At 39.7% G+C, this 15,958-nt stretch overlaps 2 protein-coding genes across 3 annotated transcripts; both read right to left on the bottom strand.

Annotated features, from left to right (window-relative positions):
- Positions 1 to 3: 3 nt before the first annotated feature.
- tulp4b (TUB like protein 4b) lies at positions 4 to 12,490 on the bottom strand. Of its 2 annotated transcripts, none has more exons than XM_043263780.1 (16): positions 12,385 to 12,490; positions 11,238 to 11,534; positions 10,214 to 10,483; positions 9,997 to 10,125; positions 9,351 to 9,512; positions 9,018 to 9,198; positions 8,328 to 8,435; positions 7,885 to 8,051; positions 7,217 to 7,441; positions 6,901 to 7,135; positions 6,655 to 6,817; positions 6,358 to 6,499; positions 6,041 to 6,134; positions 5,801 to 5,944; positions 2,009 to 5,706; positions 4 to 1,750 (listed from the first exon to the last, which is right to left on the bottom strand). In XM_043263780.1, the coding sequence occupies exons 2-16, from the start codon at positions 11,256 to 11,258 to the stop codon at positions 1,634 to 1,636; spliced, it is 5,856 nt and encodes a 1,951-aa protein (XP_043119715.1). In that variant the 5' UTR covers positions 11,259 to 11,534; positions 12,385 to 12,490; the 3' UTR covers positions 4 to 1,633. The 2 variants fall into 2 exon arrangements, with proteins under 2 accessions (XP_043119715.1, XP_043119716.1); XM_043263781.1 differs by having other exon boundaries at positions 6,673 to 6,817.
- Positions 12,491 to 13,076: 586 nt separating this feature from the next.
- On the bottom strand, positions 13,077 to 15,832 carry myct1b (myc target 1b). Its single transcript, XM_043262290.1, has 2 exons — positions 15,709 to 15,832; positions 13,077 to 15,258 (listed from the first exon to the last, which is right to left on the bottom strand). Exons 1-2 carry the CDS (start codon positions 15,779 to 15,781, stop codon positions 14,741 to 14,743), a joined length of 591 nt encoding a protein of 196 aa, XP_043118225.1. The 5' UTR covers positions 15,782 to 15,832; the 3' UTR covers positions 13,077 to 14,740.
- Positions 15,833 to 15,958: the final 126 nt, after the last annotated feature.

The raw sequence follows: 15,958 nt of genomic DNA, 5'->3' as shown, positions 1-15,958 counted from the left end.
AGATTCCATCAAACTAGTTTGATTTTATTTCATGACTTTAAGCCTACTTTGCACAGACATTCTAATGCTTTTCCAAGACACCCTTGAATTACATTTTGTAAATGTACATTAGAATAATTAAGCAATAAAGCACAGTTAAAGCCTCACATTCCACATAATTTAATCTGGGCCTGAATATCCCAGTACAAAGTGGCTAGAAATAACTGCAACTGCAAATCATCAAAGCATACAACATCAAGAATAATCAAGAAGTGTTTAAAACGTCAACCATATCAACACTATCTCACTCTGAACCACTGTTTGGCTTACAACAAAAATGTGATTAAAACTGATGAAATTACTGGAAAACATCAGAAACTAAGCAACAACAAACAAATCAATTATTTGATTTGCCATTAGAACTATTAAATATTGATGCAGGATATTAAACATTAACACATTAAATATTTGAAACCAATTATTAAATATAATTATTAAAAGATGTCCCTTTACATAAATCAAACCTGGGTTAACTATTAAACTTAGGATAGAGGAAAAACTCTTACGTATCAGCTTTCAGTTTCATTTAGATTCCATTCATTGCATAATATACAGTGTGTTAAGTTTGATTCATATATAGTGATATAAGACATTTTTGGCAAAATTAATGCATACTATATAGTTCGTGCTAAAGTGACATGGACGATATGAGTACATTTTCAGGTACATCTAACTACAGCACTTTTCTGTCATGTCACTTACATGACAATGACAATATAATATTATATATTTGAAGGTAATTAAAAATTGTTCAAACCTTTCTGTTACTGTTGACATTTAAAAAGCAAATATTCATTCAAAAAGGACATTACTGAGATACTGCAATAACACAGTGTGCAAATGATGCAATATAACATAAGACATTTTGTGAAGAAAAAGTTCAATTGAATTTAAAACCATAAAAATGCATTCTTTGTAGTGGCACAATTGGGAAAATATGATTATAACTTGAATATATTATCTCTGCTTCACTTCATGGAAGTGACTTACGGGATGAGAACATTCAAACATACAGTAAGTTGTTATTCCCCCTCTAGATTTTCATTGGTTACTGACCACAAGCAATAATCAAAATCTGTCACTCTACAATGATTATACATAGGAAATCTAAATTTGGCACATAAATCTCAGGTACAAACATAAAAGGAGGTGGGGAAATCGAGGGAAAAAAATAAACAAAGCCCACAGTCTAACATTCAACTTTAGTAGTTATCTTTATATTTAAATCACACCATTATATGCTAATTAAATACATGGAAAAAAATCAATGAAAGTGACTTCATAAATAAAATAATATTCCATCAATACACAAATATTAACTTTTTTCAGATGTGCACCACCTTTTAGGTGGAACCTTATATCAGCTTGTACCTCTGTTAACAAAAGGTACTTTAAAGCACTAAATCTATTGTTGAACCACCTGTCTACGTCTTGTGTACGCTCTGCCTGAGAGTGACCAGATCTCTCGCCTACTAACTGGCATTGCACAGACGTTATGGCAGCAGAGAATGTAATATTTCTCACAATCTGCAATTAACAATAAACTCTTTTTCAGTCCATCTGTTCCCAAGGACAAGATTGCTGGAGAGGTTTTCTATTTTAGTCTCTGAGTTACATTGGCCAAGGCCACAGCAAATGCCTGTACCGCTGAGAATGGATACTGAAAATCCAGGATATATGCATTACCATCAATTCTTCCAAACTGCATCACCTGTAATAGAGAATTATGGGGTTAGTTGCAGGGTAATGGTTGCGGGGTAGATGTTTATTACTCAGGGCAATCCTAATCCTGGGGACACCCCGCTTTGCACATTTTCTGTCTCGATTATCTGACAAAGAGTTTATTTCATGGAGCTGTCTTCTAATGAGCTGATGTTCTGAATCGGATGTGTGAAATAAGGGAGACATGCATGTGCAGAACAAGGGACCAGGCTTAAGAACCACTTCTCAAATAAATAAAATCACTTACCTGGCGTCCATCAAGCTCGATCTGAAAGTTTTTGGCTGACTCCTGTGTCACCCGTCCTCCAAAGTCAAGCTGGTAAACCTGGGTGGCTTCGTTCCACAATGGCTGCTTGTTGGCCATGACATAGACAAAGCCTTGGCTGCCAAGACTACGATCCTCTCTCTCGTTGGCTTTACGGCACTTGATTTCCTCAAGTTCGTTTGCTGTACGCAGATTGCGTTTGCTCTTCCATCCTTTCTTGCTGCTCTGGCTTTGGTTCATCAACTCGTCGCCACTGATGAAGAGTTCAGGCTCACTCTCTGAGCTGTCCTGGAACTCATTGGAGGTTCTACTTAATTTCTTGGCCTTGTTCAATGGCTCTTTCTGCCCTTTAGGTTTCTTCTTTTCCCTGCTGCCCAGTCTTGGGCTAGAGATCAGGGAATTGAAATCAGAGAGTGTGCGACTCTCTTTTTTGGATTTACCTTCAGAAACTCCAGACATATTGGCCTCTTCTGCCCTACTGTCAAGCCTCTTACGTGCTTTCTTGCTGAACCTCTCTGCTCCTTGTGGACTCTCACTAAGAGAAGACTGATCCTGAAAGCTCTCTCCAGATTCTGCAACCACATCTGAAGTACTCTGATGGTTTAGGAGCTCAACGGGTGGAGGAGGAGGAGGGAGAGGAGGTGGAGGAGGAGGTGGTGGTGGAGGTGGAGGTGGTGGAGGCGGAGAGAGAACCGGCTTCTCCAGGGCTTGATGGGTCTTACTAGGCAGTGTGGCGGAATGGTCTGGCATTGGAGGACAAGTACTGTATGTGCTCCAAGGATGCAAGCTCATTGGATGTAGCTGAAGGTTGTTGCATGAGCTAGTCCCTGGGTACATGGGAGGCAGGGTGCAACAACCTAGATTGGTCAGATTTGAGGGATAACCTGGGGGTAGGACTAAAGTTGGGTCTGGTTGGCTGAAAGGGCTAGATGTTACCATGTCATTGGGGCCACATGATTGTGCAGGACTCTGCAAAGGCTGTAGTTGAGGTCCACCATGCCCTAAAACTGATGGGAAGTGTGAAAGGGATAACTGATAGGCTGAAGGCAGGGTCATAGAACTGGGATTAGGGGGAGGTTTTGTTGAAAGGACAAAAGGTAATCGGGTCATGTCTAAGTGCTGTGGCTGGCTAAGTAAAAATGGTGGTGGTTTATGTGGTGGTGCTGGAGGTCCAGGCAATAAATTTTGCTCTTGAGGTATCCAGAGTTGTTCTGCTGCAGGGGAGTCCCACTGGTAAGGTGGAGGCCTTTTGACTGTCAAATTGACTTCTCCAAGTGTTAAATGCCGCACTGACTTTTCAAGATGGCACTGCTGACTTAGTGTCTCGTCTTCAGTAAAGGCAGAGTTCACATAGACAGTTCTGTCTCTACTGTTGTCAATCGGACTCAGGAGGTTATATGAGGACTGGGAGGCTAAAGGTGAGGCACTTTTGGAGTGCACAATTATTGTGCTGTGTTGAGCCCCTTTTCCAGGTGGGAAGTCTTGCCTAACCACAGTACCTCCAGCAATTCCACTGCTGTTGGTGCCACCACCAGTAACACTTACACTAGTGCTGCTGCTATTACTGCTACACTGAGTGCATGTATACAAAGCCGTAGGTATTCTTGGCTGATAGGACAGCGTAAGGGAACCATTCATTTTGGATTTAGTCGGTAGAGTCCTCACTGAATCTACCATTTGAGAAACCTTCAGGGTTGGTTCCCTGCGATCGCGGCGCAAAGTAGCATGAATCAAACTGCTGTCAATTCTTTGCGTGGGACTTCTGATTGTGTTTATTTGACTAGATGTGTCAGGATAAGGTGGTGGGTCTCCACTAGGTATGGAATATCTAGGCACTGAGAGGCGACTAAGAGTTGCTGAGCTGTATGGCAACTGGACCTTCTTGTTCTCAGATGAAGTTACTTTCAATGTAGCAGAACTGCCCATTCCTTGCATGCCATAGGCATTTTGGTTTCTTAAAAGGCGTCTCCTTGGACGACACACTTCTTCAACATTTCCGCTGCTGTCAAAAGTAGTGATTCTTTCATAGCCTAGTGGAGTTGGGTACTGGAGGCTAATTGGGTGAAGAGAGAATTCATCCTTAGTTAAACATGGATCTGCTGACAGCGTGGTGCCATTCTCATTGCTAACAAGAAGACCAGGAGGGGCTGTAGTGGGTGGGGCAGCCGCAGCAGATACTACTGTACCTGGGTAAGGTGGTGGAGGATTTACTTTGCGCATCTGTATCTCAATGGTGTCAGTTTCAATAAAAGACTGTGGTCGTGAGGGAATCTTCAGAGGGAGGACTTGTTCTCCTCTTTCTGGAGGCTGGTCTGGATGAGGAATTTGAGGCAGTAGCTGTAACTGATGCAAGGATAGAGTAGCATACCCTGAAGGCGGATGTTGAAGTGACATTTGCATTTTAAGCTGCTGCTGCATTTGCTGATGCTGTCTTTGCATTTGTTGATGCTGCATCTGTATTTGTTGATGCTGCTGTTGAAGTTGTTGTTGCTGCTGTCTCATTTCTTGTATTTGCTGTCGAATTTGTTGCTGCTGCTGTTGCATTTGTTGCTGCTGCTGTTGCATTTGCTCATGCTGAAGCTGCAATTGGTGCTGCTGCTGTTGAAACTGTTGTTGATGCTGTTGATGAATTTGTTGTTGATGCTGCTGCACTTGCTGTTGAATCTGCTGTTGCTGCTGTTGCAGTTGCTGCTGTTGGATTTGCTGCTGATGCATTTGCTGTTGATGTTGTTGCAGCTGCTGTTGATGCTGCTGTTGCAGTTGTTGATGTTGCTGTTGAAGTTGTTGTTGTTGTTGATGCTGCTGTTGCAATTGCTGTTGATGCTGCTGTTGCAGTTGCTGTTGATGCTGCTGTTGCAGTTGTTGTTGTTGATGCTGCTGCTGCTGCTGCTGCAGGTGTTGTTGCTGCTGCTGCTGCAGTTGTTGTTGTTGATGTTGCTGCTGCAGATGTTGTTGTTGATGCTGCTGCTGCAGTTGTTGTTGTTGTTGATGTTGCTGCTGCAGTTGTTGTTGATGCTGCTGCAGTTGTTGTTGTTGATGCTGCTGTTGCAGTTGCTGTTGATGCTGCTGTTGCAGTTGTTGTTGATGCTGCTGTTGCAGTTGCTGTTGATGTTGCTGTGTTTGCAGTTGCTGCTGATGTTGCATGTGTTGCTGCTGCAGCGACTGTTGATGCAGCTGCTGTGACTGATGTTGCAATTTCAGATGATGCTGCTGTGGTTGTAATTGCTGTTGATGTTTAGATTGTTGATGGTCTTGTTGCTGCTGCTGTTGTTGTTGTTGTTGTTGTTGTTGACGTTGTTGTGGCAGATGATGTGGAGGAGGAGGAAGAGTTCCACTCAGGATATTACTCATTTCCAGTCCACTGAAAATCACCTGTCCAGGGTTGGAATATCTGGTTGGCACAGTGTACTGTGCTGTCACAGTATCCTGGCTATGTTCAGATACTGTTGCATTAGCTGCTGCTGCTGTTGCTGCTGCGGCTGCAGCTGCAGCTGCTGCAGTGGCAGTGGCAGTGGGATTGGTAAGGACATCAAGTTGAATATTCTGGTTGGCAAGGAGAGACTGCACTAGGCCTATGCTCTGCGTAGGTGACATGGCTTGAGCAGGGCTGTGAATTGGAGCGATTGGGATATTAACTGTGCAAGGAGGATTGTCGGCTGACACTCCAGAGGGTCCCATTACTAGAAATAAGCAGAAACATCTTGAGATTTCTTTCTTCTTTTAGTTAAGCTATACAGAGACAAAACGTACAAAAAAAGTTCCACTGATTCTTACCAGGTAAATCATCTTCATCTTCACTGAACACATTGGGATTAAACACGGGCAGACTCATGAAGTCCAGGGATATTTTACGCACCTCAGGCAAATAAATGGTCATCTGACGAGGTTGCAGGTGCAGCAAACTAGTTTTATAAATAACTGGAACACCATGTCAAGACACATTTTAAAAACATTAAGAATATTATTTAAATATAATTATGTAAAACCGTTTGAATACCAAACCTGACAACATACCTGCCCCCAAGTTAGCTGGCAAAAATGAGGCAAGGCCTACAATCTTAAACTTAGTTCCCCAAATGTTAGAGGTCACCTGGGCCAAGTAATTATGCTGCAAAGCAAATCAAGTGTTTGCTGTCATTTCTCTTCAGAAAAGCAAAAGTTTAAAGAAAAAGAGGTGTCTGCTAAGGTCAAACTGCAGTAGATGTGACAAATGTCTCACTCAGTATCTAGTAGACAGGCAATAAATACAAATACTTCTCATATTATTTCTAGGCAAGTAGATTAATGTAAAATTACTGCCAAAATTAGCTTGCAAATAAGATGTTAAGTACCTCGCTAAAGCCATCAACTGGAAATTCTCTTCGAGTAAGACTCGGAGACCGAACTGGAGGCTTCTTTGGTAATCTAGGAGACCTAGACATTTCTTGAGATGTTTGGGCAAGTTTGGGAGACTTTCTTGATTCCATATTAATTCTGGAGAGTTAAAAGAATATGAAATTTAACCTGCTATCAAATTTCAAAGTTTTTTTGAAATTTATATTGTGTTTTGTCAAGGTTGCGTTGGAAAAAACATTTTTTTAAGTTTCAGGCACCCCGTAATTTTGTGTGAATTTTACATTCAACAGTACCTTATATGTTTAGAGTACCTAGGAAGCTTAGGAGACCTGTTTCCTCTAGAAAGTTTGGGCGACTTTCGCCCAACCCACTCATCGCTCAACTCAATATCGCTTGAGTCTGAGCAGTTACAGCTGTCAGTCATATAGGAGATCATGCCATTTACACAGACCTCATCTGAAAGACAAGATTAGATCAAATTAAAGACCAATGCATTTATACATTAAGCTTGAATTAATCACCAGTGCATATAACAGTACCTGCTTTAGCATCCATTTTTGGATCCATAATGACGAACTCCGGTCGCAGTTTGCTGATGCGACGACCCTTGAGAATAGGCACCAAACCTCCAAGGTGTTCCAGATAGAGGGTGTAACAGGGGCCTCCCGCTTCTGGATTTTCTTCTGAACGTTTCATAGTGCAGTGCAAGCGTTCATTCCCTGCTGTTGGATAGCTCACAAAGTCTCGAATGTTATTCGGATCAGGGATTGGTGGCTGTTGAGATGAAAAAGATTATGCATTAAGTTCAGCGCATACATTAGCATACATCAAAAACTTCACTTGCTTGTTTTGTACCTTGATAGTTGGAATGAAAGCAGTGGTAACATAGGAACAGAGGAGTGAAGGCATGTTCAGTTTGCCCACATCTCTCTCCTCTTTAAGAGCACTGGCAATGCCCTGCTGACACAGAAGCTGGAGGCTGGCCACACGGTGTTCCACACGCACTACATACAGGGCTGGTCCACAGGCCAGAAACAGACGTGAGTCCCTGTGACCCCAGCAAATCGTGGTGATGGGCCTCTAAAATTAGAAGATATTTTGATTATATATAGTTTACTTATTATTTAATATAGGCCTAAAATGGGTTGCTGAGACAGCAAGGAGGAAACAACGCTAAATATCAATAGGTAGTTAAAGATTTCACTCTTTACTTCATGACTTTCACACTCTTGAGGTGGAATACAGGTAAGGTTAGAGACAGGTTTGGAGGTATGGGCGAGCTTAAGGGTGGGTTAAGGTGTAATGGATGGGTCAACAATTTAATTATAAACGTAATTACAGATGTACAGTATAAAAACGTGTATACACAATAAGTGCATTGTAACAAATGATTAATTTAAATGGAAGTACACAGTAGTTAAGGACGCATAATATAAAGTGGTAACAAAAAACCTTAATAATATATAATGCCATACTTTTGACCGCGTATATATACTGTTAAATGATGACTGATTATAGCTCACTTGGGCCGGGGTTTCTAAAGTGTATATATGTTCCCCTTGGACATTGTAAAACTTGACAAGGGCGTTCCTCATTAAAGAGGCACAAGCAGAGTCAGAGGGCAGGCCGTGTCTCTCCATCCCGGCCACTGCCAGCAGGTCTCCCTGAGAACACCACTGTACCTCCACATCTAAAAAAACACAAGCGTGTCCAGTCAGATTACAATATGAAGTGTGGATCTGTCACAGAGAATCAATGTTAGTGATTTTGGGTTATTTTTACTTGAATTTCTACTTTGAAGTTCCTAAAATACGAAAATCTTGGTACTATCAAAAGTAATCAACAGCATGCCACAGATGCACGTTATGTTAAAAATAACTTGGAATATTCTGTTAATAATCATCCAGTGGCAGTTATACAATACGTACTTGTTAATTTATTTATTGCATGAACAACAATGTTTTACCTTTCAGTCCTGAGCGTATAATGTTGGGTGAAAGGTCATCATAGTTGTTCATCAAACTAATGTCTCCTGATATGAAGCTGACCGTGAGCAGTGGTTTGAGATTTTGCACTTGAAAGGAAAAACAGCTTTATAGTTAATACATTTCATTATGTATTTCATTAAGCAAAATTATCGCCCAGCTTTTTATATACAAGTTAATGTCTAACTTCATCTGCATACACACAGTAGTGTTGCCAAGTCCACGTTTTTTCACAGAATTGGGCCACTAACACTCTTTCAGTGGGGATGTTTTTTATGTCCACAGGTAATAACATATTATTTAGCCCCTGGAATGCGACTTTTATTAGGAGAACCCTACCAAAATATGTGTATTTTACCCCCTCCGGAACCTGATTTTTACCAGGAATTCCCCCTGAAAAGCAATTGGGCGGGTTTTGCTATAAAAACTTGCAACCCTGGAATACAGAATATTCACTGAGTACAATATACTGCACAATATACACCGCAGTATATATGTCAGTTAACTGATTGCTTGTTTAATCATAAAATTATATTATCGTCCAACGCAAATCTGCTAAATGTGCAGATAAGATGTTATTAACATCATGATTTTCTGAATAGCTGCACTGAAATAATGTGTATTGTGAAAAGTGCTAAGCTGACTTGACTTTATTTAAGAGTATAAAGTACCTTGAGATGGAGTAGGGTCATCAGAGTCTGTATCACTCTCAGTGCTGTCCTCCACCAGGAAGTTCGGGCAGTTCCAAGACATGCTGACTATGCCATCTGACTCATGCAGAAGAACATGGGCAAGCATACGGCCGTGGCAGTCCATCACTATGACTTGCCCGTCTGCTGTTCCAAAAAGCACCTAGGGAGATTAAATGAATGCAAACACCGAATTAGGGAAACTCAGGCATCGGTCCAAGGGCATCGGTCCAAGTCATTTCATCTTGTGCAAACAACCTGTTGACAACAAATGCACTTTTCCCTCGGTTTGATGAGGCCACAGGAAAGAGTTACCTGCTGGTCATCAGGGGTCCAGATTCCACAGGTGATCTGGCTCTCCAGATTGATCTCAGATGACCAGTGTCTCTGACCGCTCACTGAACCCACCAGGACAAAACCATCCCTGTAGGCGATTAAGGCCTGTGTACCATCATGTGACCAGGTGAAGTCGCTCACCTAGATGACAAACCACATGTTCATTAAGCAGTTCGTGTTAGAACAACAGCTGATTTTAATAGTCTTTACTGTATTAGAAAAGGGCCAGAGTTGGAATTCTTCTGATTCTGATTTTGAATTTAAATGAAGAAATTTACTAATGAACTAAATTTAGTTTTCCGTTTTATAACTACAAGTCATTTTGGACAATAATCCCCAATGATGAATAACATGAGAAAGCTGCAATCAAAAAGAAAATCACTGAATCATTATAATCATACTTTACTTTATTTACACGAACCTACGTTATCAGTTTTGAAAAGCAAGACCCCTAAAAATATTTCGTTAAAAATGTTTCATTAAAAAAATCGGACTATTATTTTATCATTTAGATTTTACATAATTAACAATGCATTTAAAATGTTTTATCAAAACATATTAGTAAGACGTATCATTAAAAAAATACACTGACATTCAGAACAATAAGCATGAAATACTAACATACCTGAGCACCTCTGTCATTCACCAGCTCTACAGACCATCTTCCTTCATACTGGATCCACACAAATATCCCTCCCTCCATGTCACACGTTGCAAGTTTCTGAAAAGGTTCATTCCATCTAACAAGGACAACCTATACAAGAACAGCAGCATGAGAATGAAGTTCTAGCAGAAAGAGTACAGGCTACTCATGCAAATCTAAAGAAGGGGAACACTCCCACCTCACTGTTGTGACCCCGTAAATTGAAGTTGATTCGTTGAGGGGTATTTCTGTCCCTTCTACAGTGACTCGACGTGAACGTCACACCCACAACACCCCTGGCGTTCCCAGTGGCCAGCCAGCCCTCCTCATAGTAGCGCCTCCTGCACACCGGCTTCTCCTTCTCACTTTTGGGAACTCTCCCTTTCCATGAGAGGCAGAGGATGTTGGAGTCACTGCAGAGGACCGGACCATGTTCCACCGCAGCCAACATCCCTACAGACTGACCAGGCTACAGGTATAGAGGGAGATGACAGGGAGTTCACGCGGAAATGTTTCAAATCCTGTGCATATTCATTTGGTAAATGGGTAGTTAGGCAGAGCAAGAGTGTGTATACAAGAGTATTTTATATATACATAAAAAAGTACAAAAGCTGTCACTAAGACAGGATCATTTCAAAAGATAGTAATGGCATTGATATGTACAATTAAGGTACTAATATGCACCCTTTTGGGGTAACTAAAATATAAAGATGTACCCTTTATAAAGGGTACGACCCCAACCTTTTTTTTTTTTTTTTTTTTTAAACTAAAGCATATTTCAAACACATTGGTAAATCAAACTGATTAACATTAAAACGTAATGATAAACTAATAAATAAAAGTATAAGTGAAATAAAAGAATTATAACAATTCAATTTAGCATGGACATTTGTTTCTTTAGAATCAAATTTCTTTAGGTTAAGAATTTAGGGGAAAGCGTATATTTTGAATGATGTAACTGGTCACCGTCTCTTTCACCGCTGTAAATAAGCATTATTTAAAAAATGTACCATTCACAAGAAACGTAAGCCATTAAGAGGCGGATTTGAAAATGCATTTTGGAATTTTTGCAATTCTAGTTCGTGTTGCTAGTGCAAAAACATGCCCAATAAATCTAAAAATGTGAAACAAAAATGTATCAAATTACTGTTTCCAAAATGAACATGTGTGCTTTCGATGCACCAGAAAACAGAACGCAAAATATATTTTCTGAAAACACTCACCTCTTCATAGTCCCTGGACATTATTGGTCCGAATTCCGTCTTGGAAGGAGTGCTCCATTTTGCTTGCTTATTCAAAAAAATGTGCAGTACAACCTGAGAAAGCTTAACCGCAGATGTGTCTTAAGAAAAAGTGTGACTAATATCAGGCCATTATAGTCTGAGACTATGAGCAATGCAGTCTGTTCTATTTCTGTTCAACAAAATAATCTGAATTAGGTCTAAATCAAATGTCAAGGCCTATTGCAGTTTATCCTCATTATACGAAACCGGCTTTCAGTCTTCGGTAGTCCAGGATTTCTATGCAAAGAGAAACACACACAGGCACACACAGGCACACACACGCACGCACACACACAAATGTATTTATTTATAATTATATGAGCCATATATCATCTGCAGATTAAAAAGCAAGAACAAGCTACCTATGGTGAGACAAGCTTTGCATGCAGAATCATTTAAAGGCATTTTGTTTCTCTGTCTGCACCCACACTTGAGTTGACATTGGTCCCCCATTACGTCACAGGACGTTTAAAGCCACCTGCAATTCATGCTTTATACTCAGAATAACGCAACAGAAATTATGCATCGAAGCATCTGTATAAAATATCATGCATACGTGCACAAAAAGATACAGAAAAATCTGCACAACTAAGGATGAGGCAGCTCGCAGGCGTCATGGCAACAGGGATGTGATGATGGCTGAATTTTAATGACACCCAACCTAAGACTTCATAACTACATTTATTCTAATTTCCAATAGAAATGTTCATTTTTCCATGCGTTTCCCCTAGGCTTAACAATATATGCATAGAATTTCGCTTTAAACGTAATCTCATTGTTAAACTACTATACAATCAAAATAAAAATATCCATAAAGGGCTGTCGACTCATAATGAGCTCAATTTCATACATCTGCTTATATAAGAATTGTGGCAGGTAATTAAGCTGGATGCAGTTTAGAATAAATCCATCAACTATGGTTGCCACCTACACTCGTGATATAATTACACAACCATCCGGTATACAGCATTGACTATTACCGTGACAATCCAAAGAAATAATAGGAGAGCAATATGAGCCCACAAGAAAACAATTAAGTCGAGCAATATAATAAAATTTCTGCATTTATTTCTATCAGCAAACTCACCTCTGTCAACTCGCTCTCAATGCGTCTAAATGGTAGCCAGATGCTCATGGGAAATTTTACCCCACAGAACATTAAAGTCAATGCAGCGGGATGCTGTGCATTGGCGCAAAATAATCCCCGAATGAGGGATTTTTCGACGTGCGAAGGCAACCCGCGCTCTGACGGAATGGTGCTGTGGGTCACATGACTGCCAACCCCGTCCAGATAGTATACAACAGATGCGGTTTACAGGCGACCCGGACTGATATAAATCACTCTTATTTTGTCGTACGTGTTTAGATACAGGAAACTGAAAAATGCAAAGGTCCACCGAGAAACGAAAGCACACATTTTTTACCATTGAAGCAAAGCAATATAATAATATATGATTCAAAACGCTCTTTTATCTCTTGAGTTCGTTCATTTTTACCCGCGCTTCTCTCTTTGCAAGTGTTTTGTCATTCGTTAAAACATATGCGTGGTTATTTAAACACGTAGAATACTATGTTCACCACAAAGATTCGTTCGGGTGTCGTTTTACAAAAAAAGGTGGGGACAGGTGTTGCGAATGAATCACTGAATCATTTACGCAAACGACTCGTTCGCGACCCGAACACGCAAATTCTCCCACAGATGTCAAGATTTTATTTTTCATCAATTTCCTAAAATGCTAAAACAGTTAAGGTGCCGTATAAACGCACAACAACGATAGCTTGCGTATAATAACATTTTAATACGTTTTAATAATGATTCACGACTAGTAAGTCCAAGCTCAAAAATACAAATTCGTTCAATATGAGTCAATATGAGTCGTATGAGTTCAATAGCCCAACCAATAAAATACTCCTTCACAGACCGTGCTCGATGGCTATTGGCTTGTACTATAGTCAGTATTATTATAAAGTCGCTGTGAGCAAATTCAGAAAATCTAGCACTGCCCTCTGCTTATAAAATAATTTAATTAGCCTACATTTTAATGAATTGCTGATACCTGGCATTTAGACCCATCCTTAATAATAATTTTTTTTTTTGAAAGTGTATCAATACTGTGCTCTTTTATAGCGCTGAGTGGATGTCAAAGGTCACGGTAAGTCTGAACTTAAACATTTTTGTTATCACTACGAAAGGCACTTTTTCTTTTTTAAATGTATCTGTTGTGCTCCACTGCTTTTTATATCGCCGCTGAAACAAAAACAATAGAACCTTCACAGAAATTCTAATGGTTTTCACTACTAAAATTACAAACCATCAGCTTTTAACCATTAAAAATGTGTAGTAATGTGTTTTTGGACATTTATTGGACAAGCCGCCAATAAGAAGGCGACCGATTACCAGTAGAGACCCACAGGGTCCATTGAAGTTTCCATTAAAACCAATACAAGGCTCATTTTAATTAGTAAAACCATTACAAATTTTGTGATGGTGTCTACTTTTCAGCAGGGTGTTACAGATTTTGCACTGATGATTGTAAATGTTGTTTTCTGTTTCACCAGCACCAGACTGCAGGAAGACTCAGGAGAGATACTTTACTTTCATCTCTGGAAAAGCAAAGAGAACAATACCATATTGAACAGATTCCCAGGAGGTCTTCTTCTGAAGGTTCTGCCATTCCTAGTGTGCATGGTTTACTTTACTTAACAAGCAAAATTAAGCACACAATATTTCTGAATTACCATGAAATTGCCATGTTGTTTTTTTTATGCATTATGCAGTATGTCCTGTGGTATATAGATATAACAACCCTTGAGTATATGGTTATCTTTAGCCATGTGTCAATGTTATACACTATAGTTATGCAATAATCTTTTTTTTTTTTTTATTTATTTGTGCTTCGCTTTGCTGCACCGCTTCAAACAAACACTCAAATCCAATACTGGCTAAAGAATATCCAATCGAATATAAAGCTTCTGTTATTTTCTTCAGCCCCAGGTTTATCCTAAGAAACACAAACATTATTCAGCTTTTTTACATCGCGTTATGAAAGGGTTACAATTTATAATAAGGTTCAATTTGTTACATTAGATAACATAACCTATATTTAGTCAATGTTAATGACATGCTAAAACACGTCTAATAGACTTTTCATTGTGTGTTACAACTATGGATGAAAGCGTTTGCTAAATGCATAAATGTTAGTTATTTAAAAATCAAACATATCTCTTGTATTTATTAATATTTCATTATTTATTTTTCAAAGAATACTAATAATTTTATCGCTCTTTGTTGGTTAGCACATTCACATTAACTAATGGCACCTTATTGTAAAGTGTTACCCATAAAAGTACAGGAAAAATCAGTTCATTTTTCCCCCTTTTGTCCGTGTTTTTGGATTTATGTACAATCCTCTGCAAGTCCTTTGTCTCTTATCGCAGCGCAGTCAGGTACAGGTCTCTTGAAAGATGTGAATGACACTGTCATATGCAGGTGGTGGAGTCTGTCTGGGTAGGAAACCTCTTAGACTGCCCTTCCCCAGCCAGAAGGACTCTGCCGGTTCTGCACTAAATGGATCCGCGATGTTAGGAAGCAACGCTGCTTGATTATCAACCTCCGTCTCATCACCGGTCTTCTTAGTCTTTTTCGGTGGCGGTCGGAAAGTGGAGTTCTGAAAGCTGGGGCTTCTACCCAGCAGCTCGTTGGGGTCTACGGAGGTCTGCCTGTGGAGGTTCAAAATCGCTCTTCCCGAATATTCGCCGCTTTTGTCGAAGCCGTGACTCTTGTAGTGCCTGAGGTGGCAGCGCTGGTTTCGTGGGCCTTTAGGTTCTGACGACCGGGTTTGACGTCTGGTGATCCTGACGGAAGCTCTCCGTCTCGACATCCATGTAAGGACGAGGAAAATCAAGATCCCGATGAGCAGACCGATCAGTATCGACAAGCAGAACGCCAGGATTAGCTCCTCTGGATGGAACGGTTATTGAATTTTGAGTACGTAATGGCAACATTATATATTAAATGCAATCCTAAATACATACTGAATAGTTGAGTTCAATGTTTATTTAAAGTTATGCACACTCGAGTAAATAAAACTATTTCAGTTTACTTAAATATGTCAAATAACATGTTAAATGCATTTTTTGTACTTTTTTTGTACAAAAAATGCAAAAAAACTAACTTTTTTTGTATGCATGCATGCATAACTTAATATATATAATCTACATTTAGAACAAATTAGCAATGCTGGGAGAATAATAAGTAAACAAAATGGAAAAGCATTTCTAATTATTATAAACCATTCCAAAATTGAATTGAATCATCATATGTTTCTGTAAGTTTATATAGGCATACAGTTTTAATTAACACTAAGCCAGCTGAAGCAAACTAGTAAAGCATATGCACAGCAATTCTTACCGAAATCAATAGGTTTGAGTATTTCCCAAATAGCAGTTGTTTCATTTGAAGCCATAATAGTTAGCAGAAGCATGTCAACATGCAGCAAACTCTCAATCCGAGCCCACAGGAAGCGTTCACTGTATTTCTCAGGGAATATGGCACTTTTTTTGTTTGCATGAAGGGAAACTTTGTCGTCATTCTTCCTGCCTCTTTACTTGTATAATTAGCAAGTGCTAGGCTTATCTGTTCAGGACAGAAATCCAGAGGA

Source organism: Puntigrus tetrazona, chromosome 17 (genome assembly GCF_018831695.1).
Source record: "Puntigrus tetrazona isolate hp1 chromosome 17, ASM1883169v1, whole genome shotgun sequence".
In the NCBI taxonomy this organism is placed as follows: Eukaryota; Metazoa; Chordata; class Actinopteri; order Cypriniformes; family Cyprinidae; genus Puntigrus; species Puntigrus tetrazona.
The sequence above is the reverse complement of the archived record's forward strand: the minus strand, read 5'-3'. Positions and strand labels throughout refer to the sequence as shown.

Excerpts from the sequence above, each read along its gene's own strand:
- tulp4b (XM_043263780.1), bottom strand. The coding sequence starts at position 11,258 with ATGTCCAGGGACTATGAAGAG. Across the intron at positions 7,442-7,884 it reads CTTTAGAAACCCCGGCCCAA|AGGCCCATCACCACGATTTG; the intron begins GTGAGCTATAAT and ends TTCTAATTTTAG. Across the intron at positions 5,707-5,800 it reads AGATGAAGATGATTTACCTG|TAATGGGACCCTCTGGAGTG; the intron begins GTAAGAATCAGT and ends GCTTATTTCTAG.
- myct1b (XM_043262290.1), bottom strand. The coding sequence starts at position 15,781 with ATGCTTCTGCTAACTATTATGGCTTCAAATGAAACAACTGCTATTTGG. Across the intron at positions 15,259-15,708 it reads ACTCAAACCTATTGATTTCG|AGGAGCTAATCCTGGCGTTC; the intron begins GTAAGAATTGCT and ends CGTTCCATCCAG.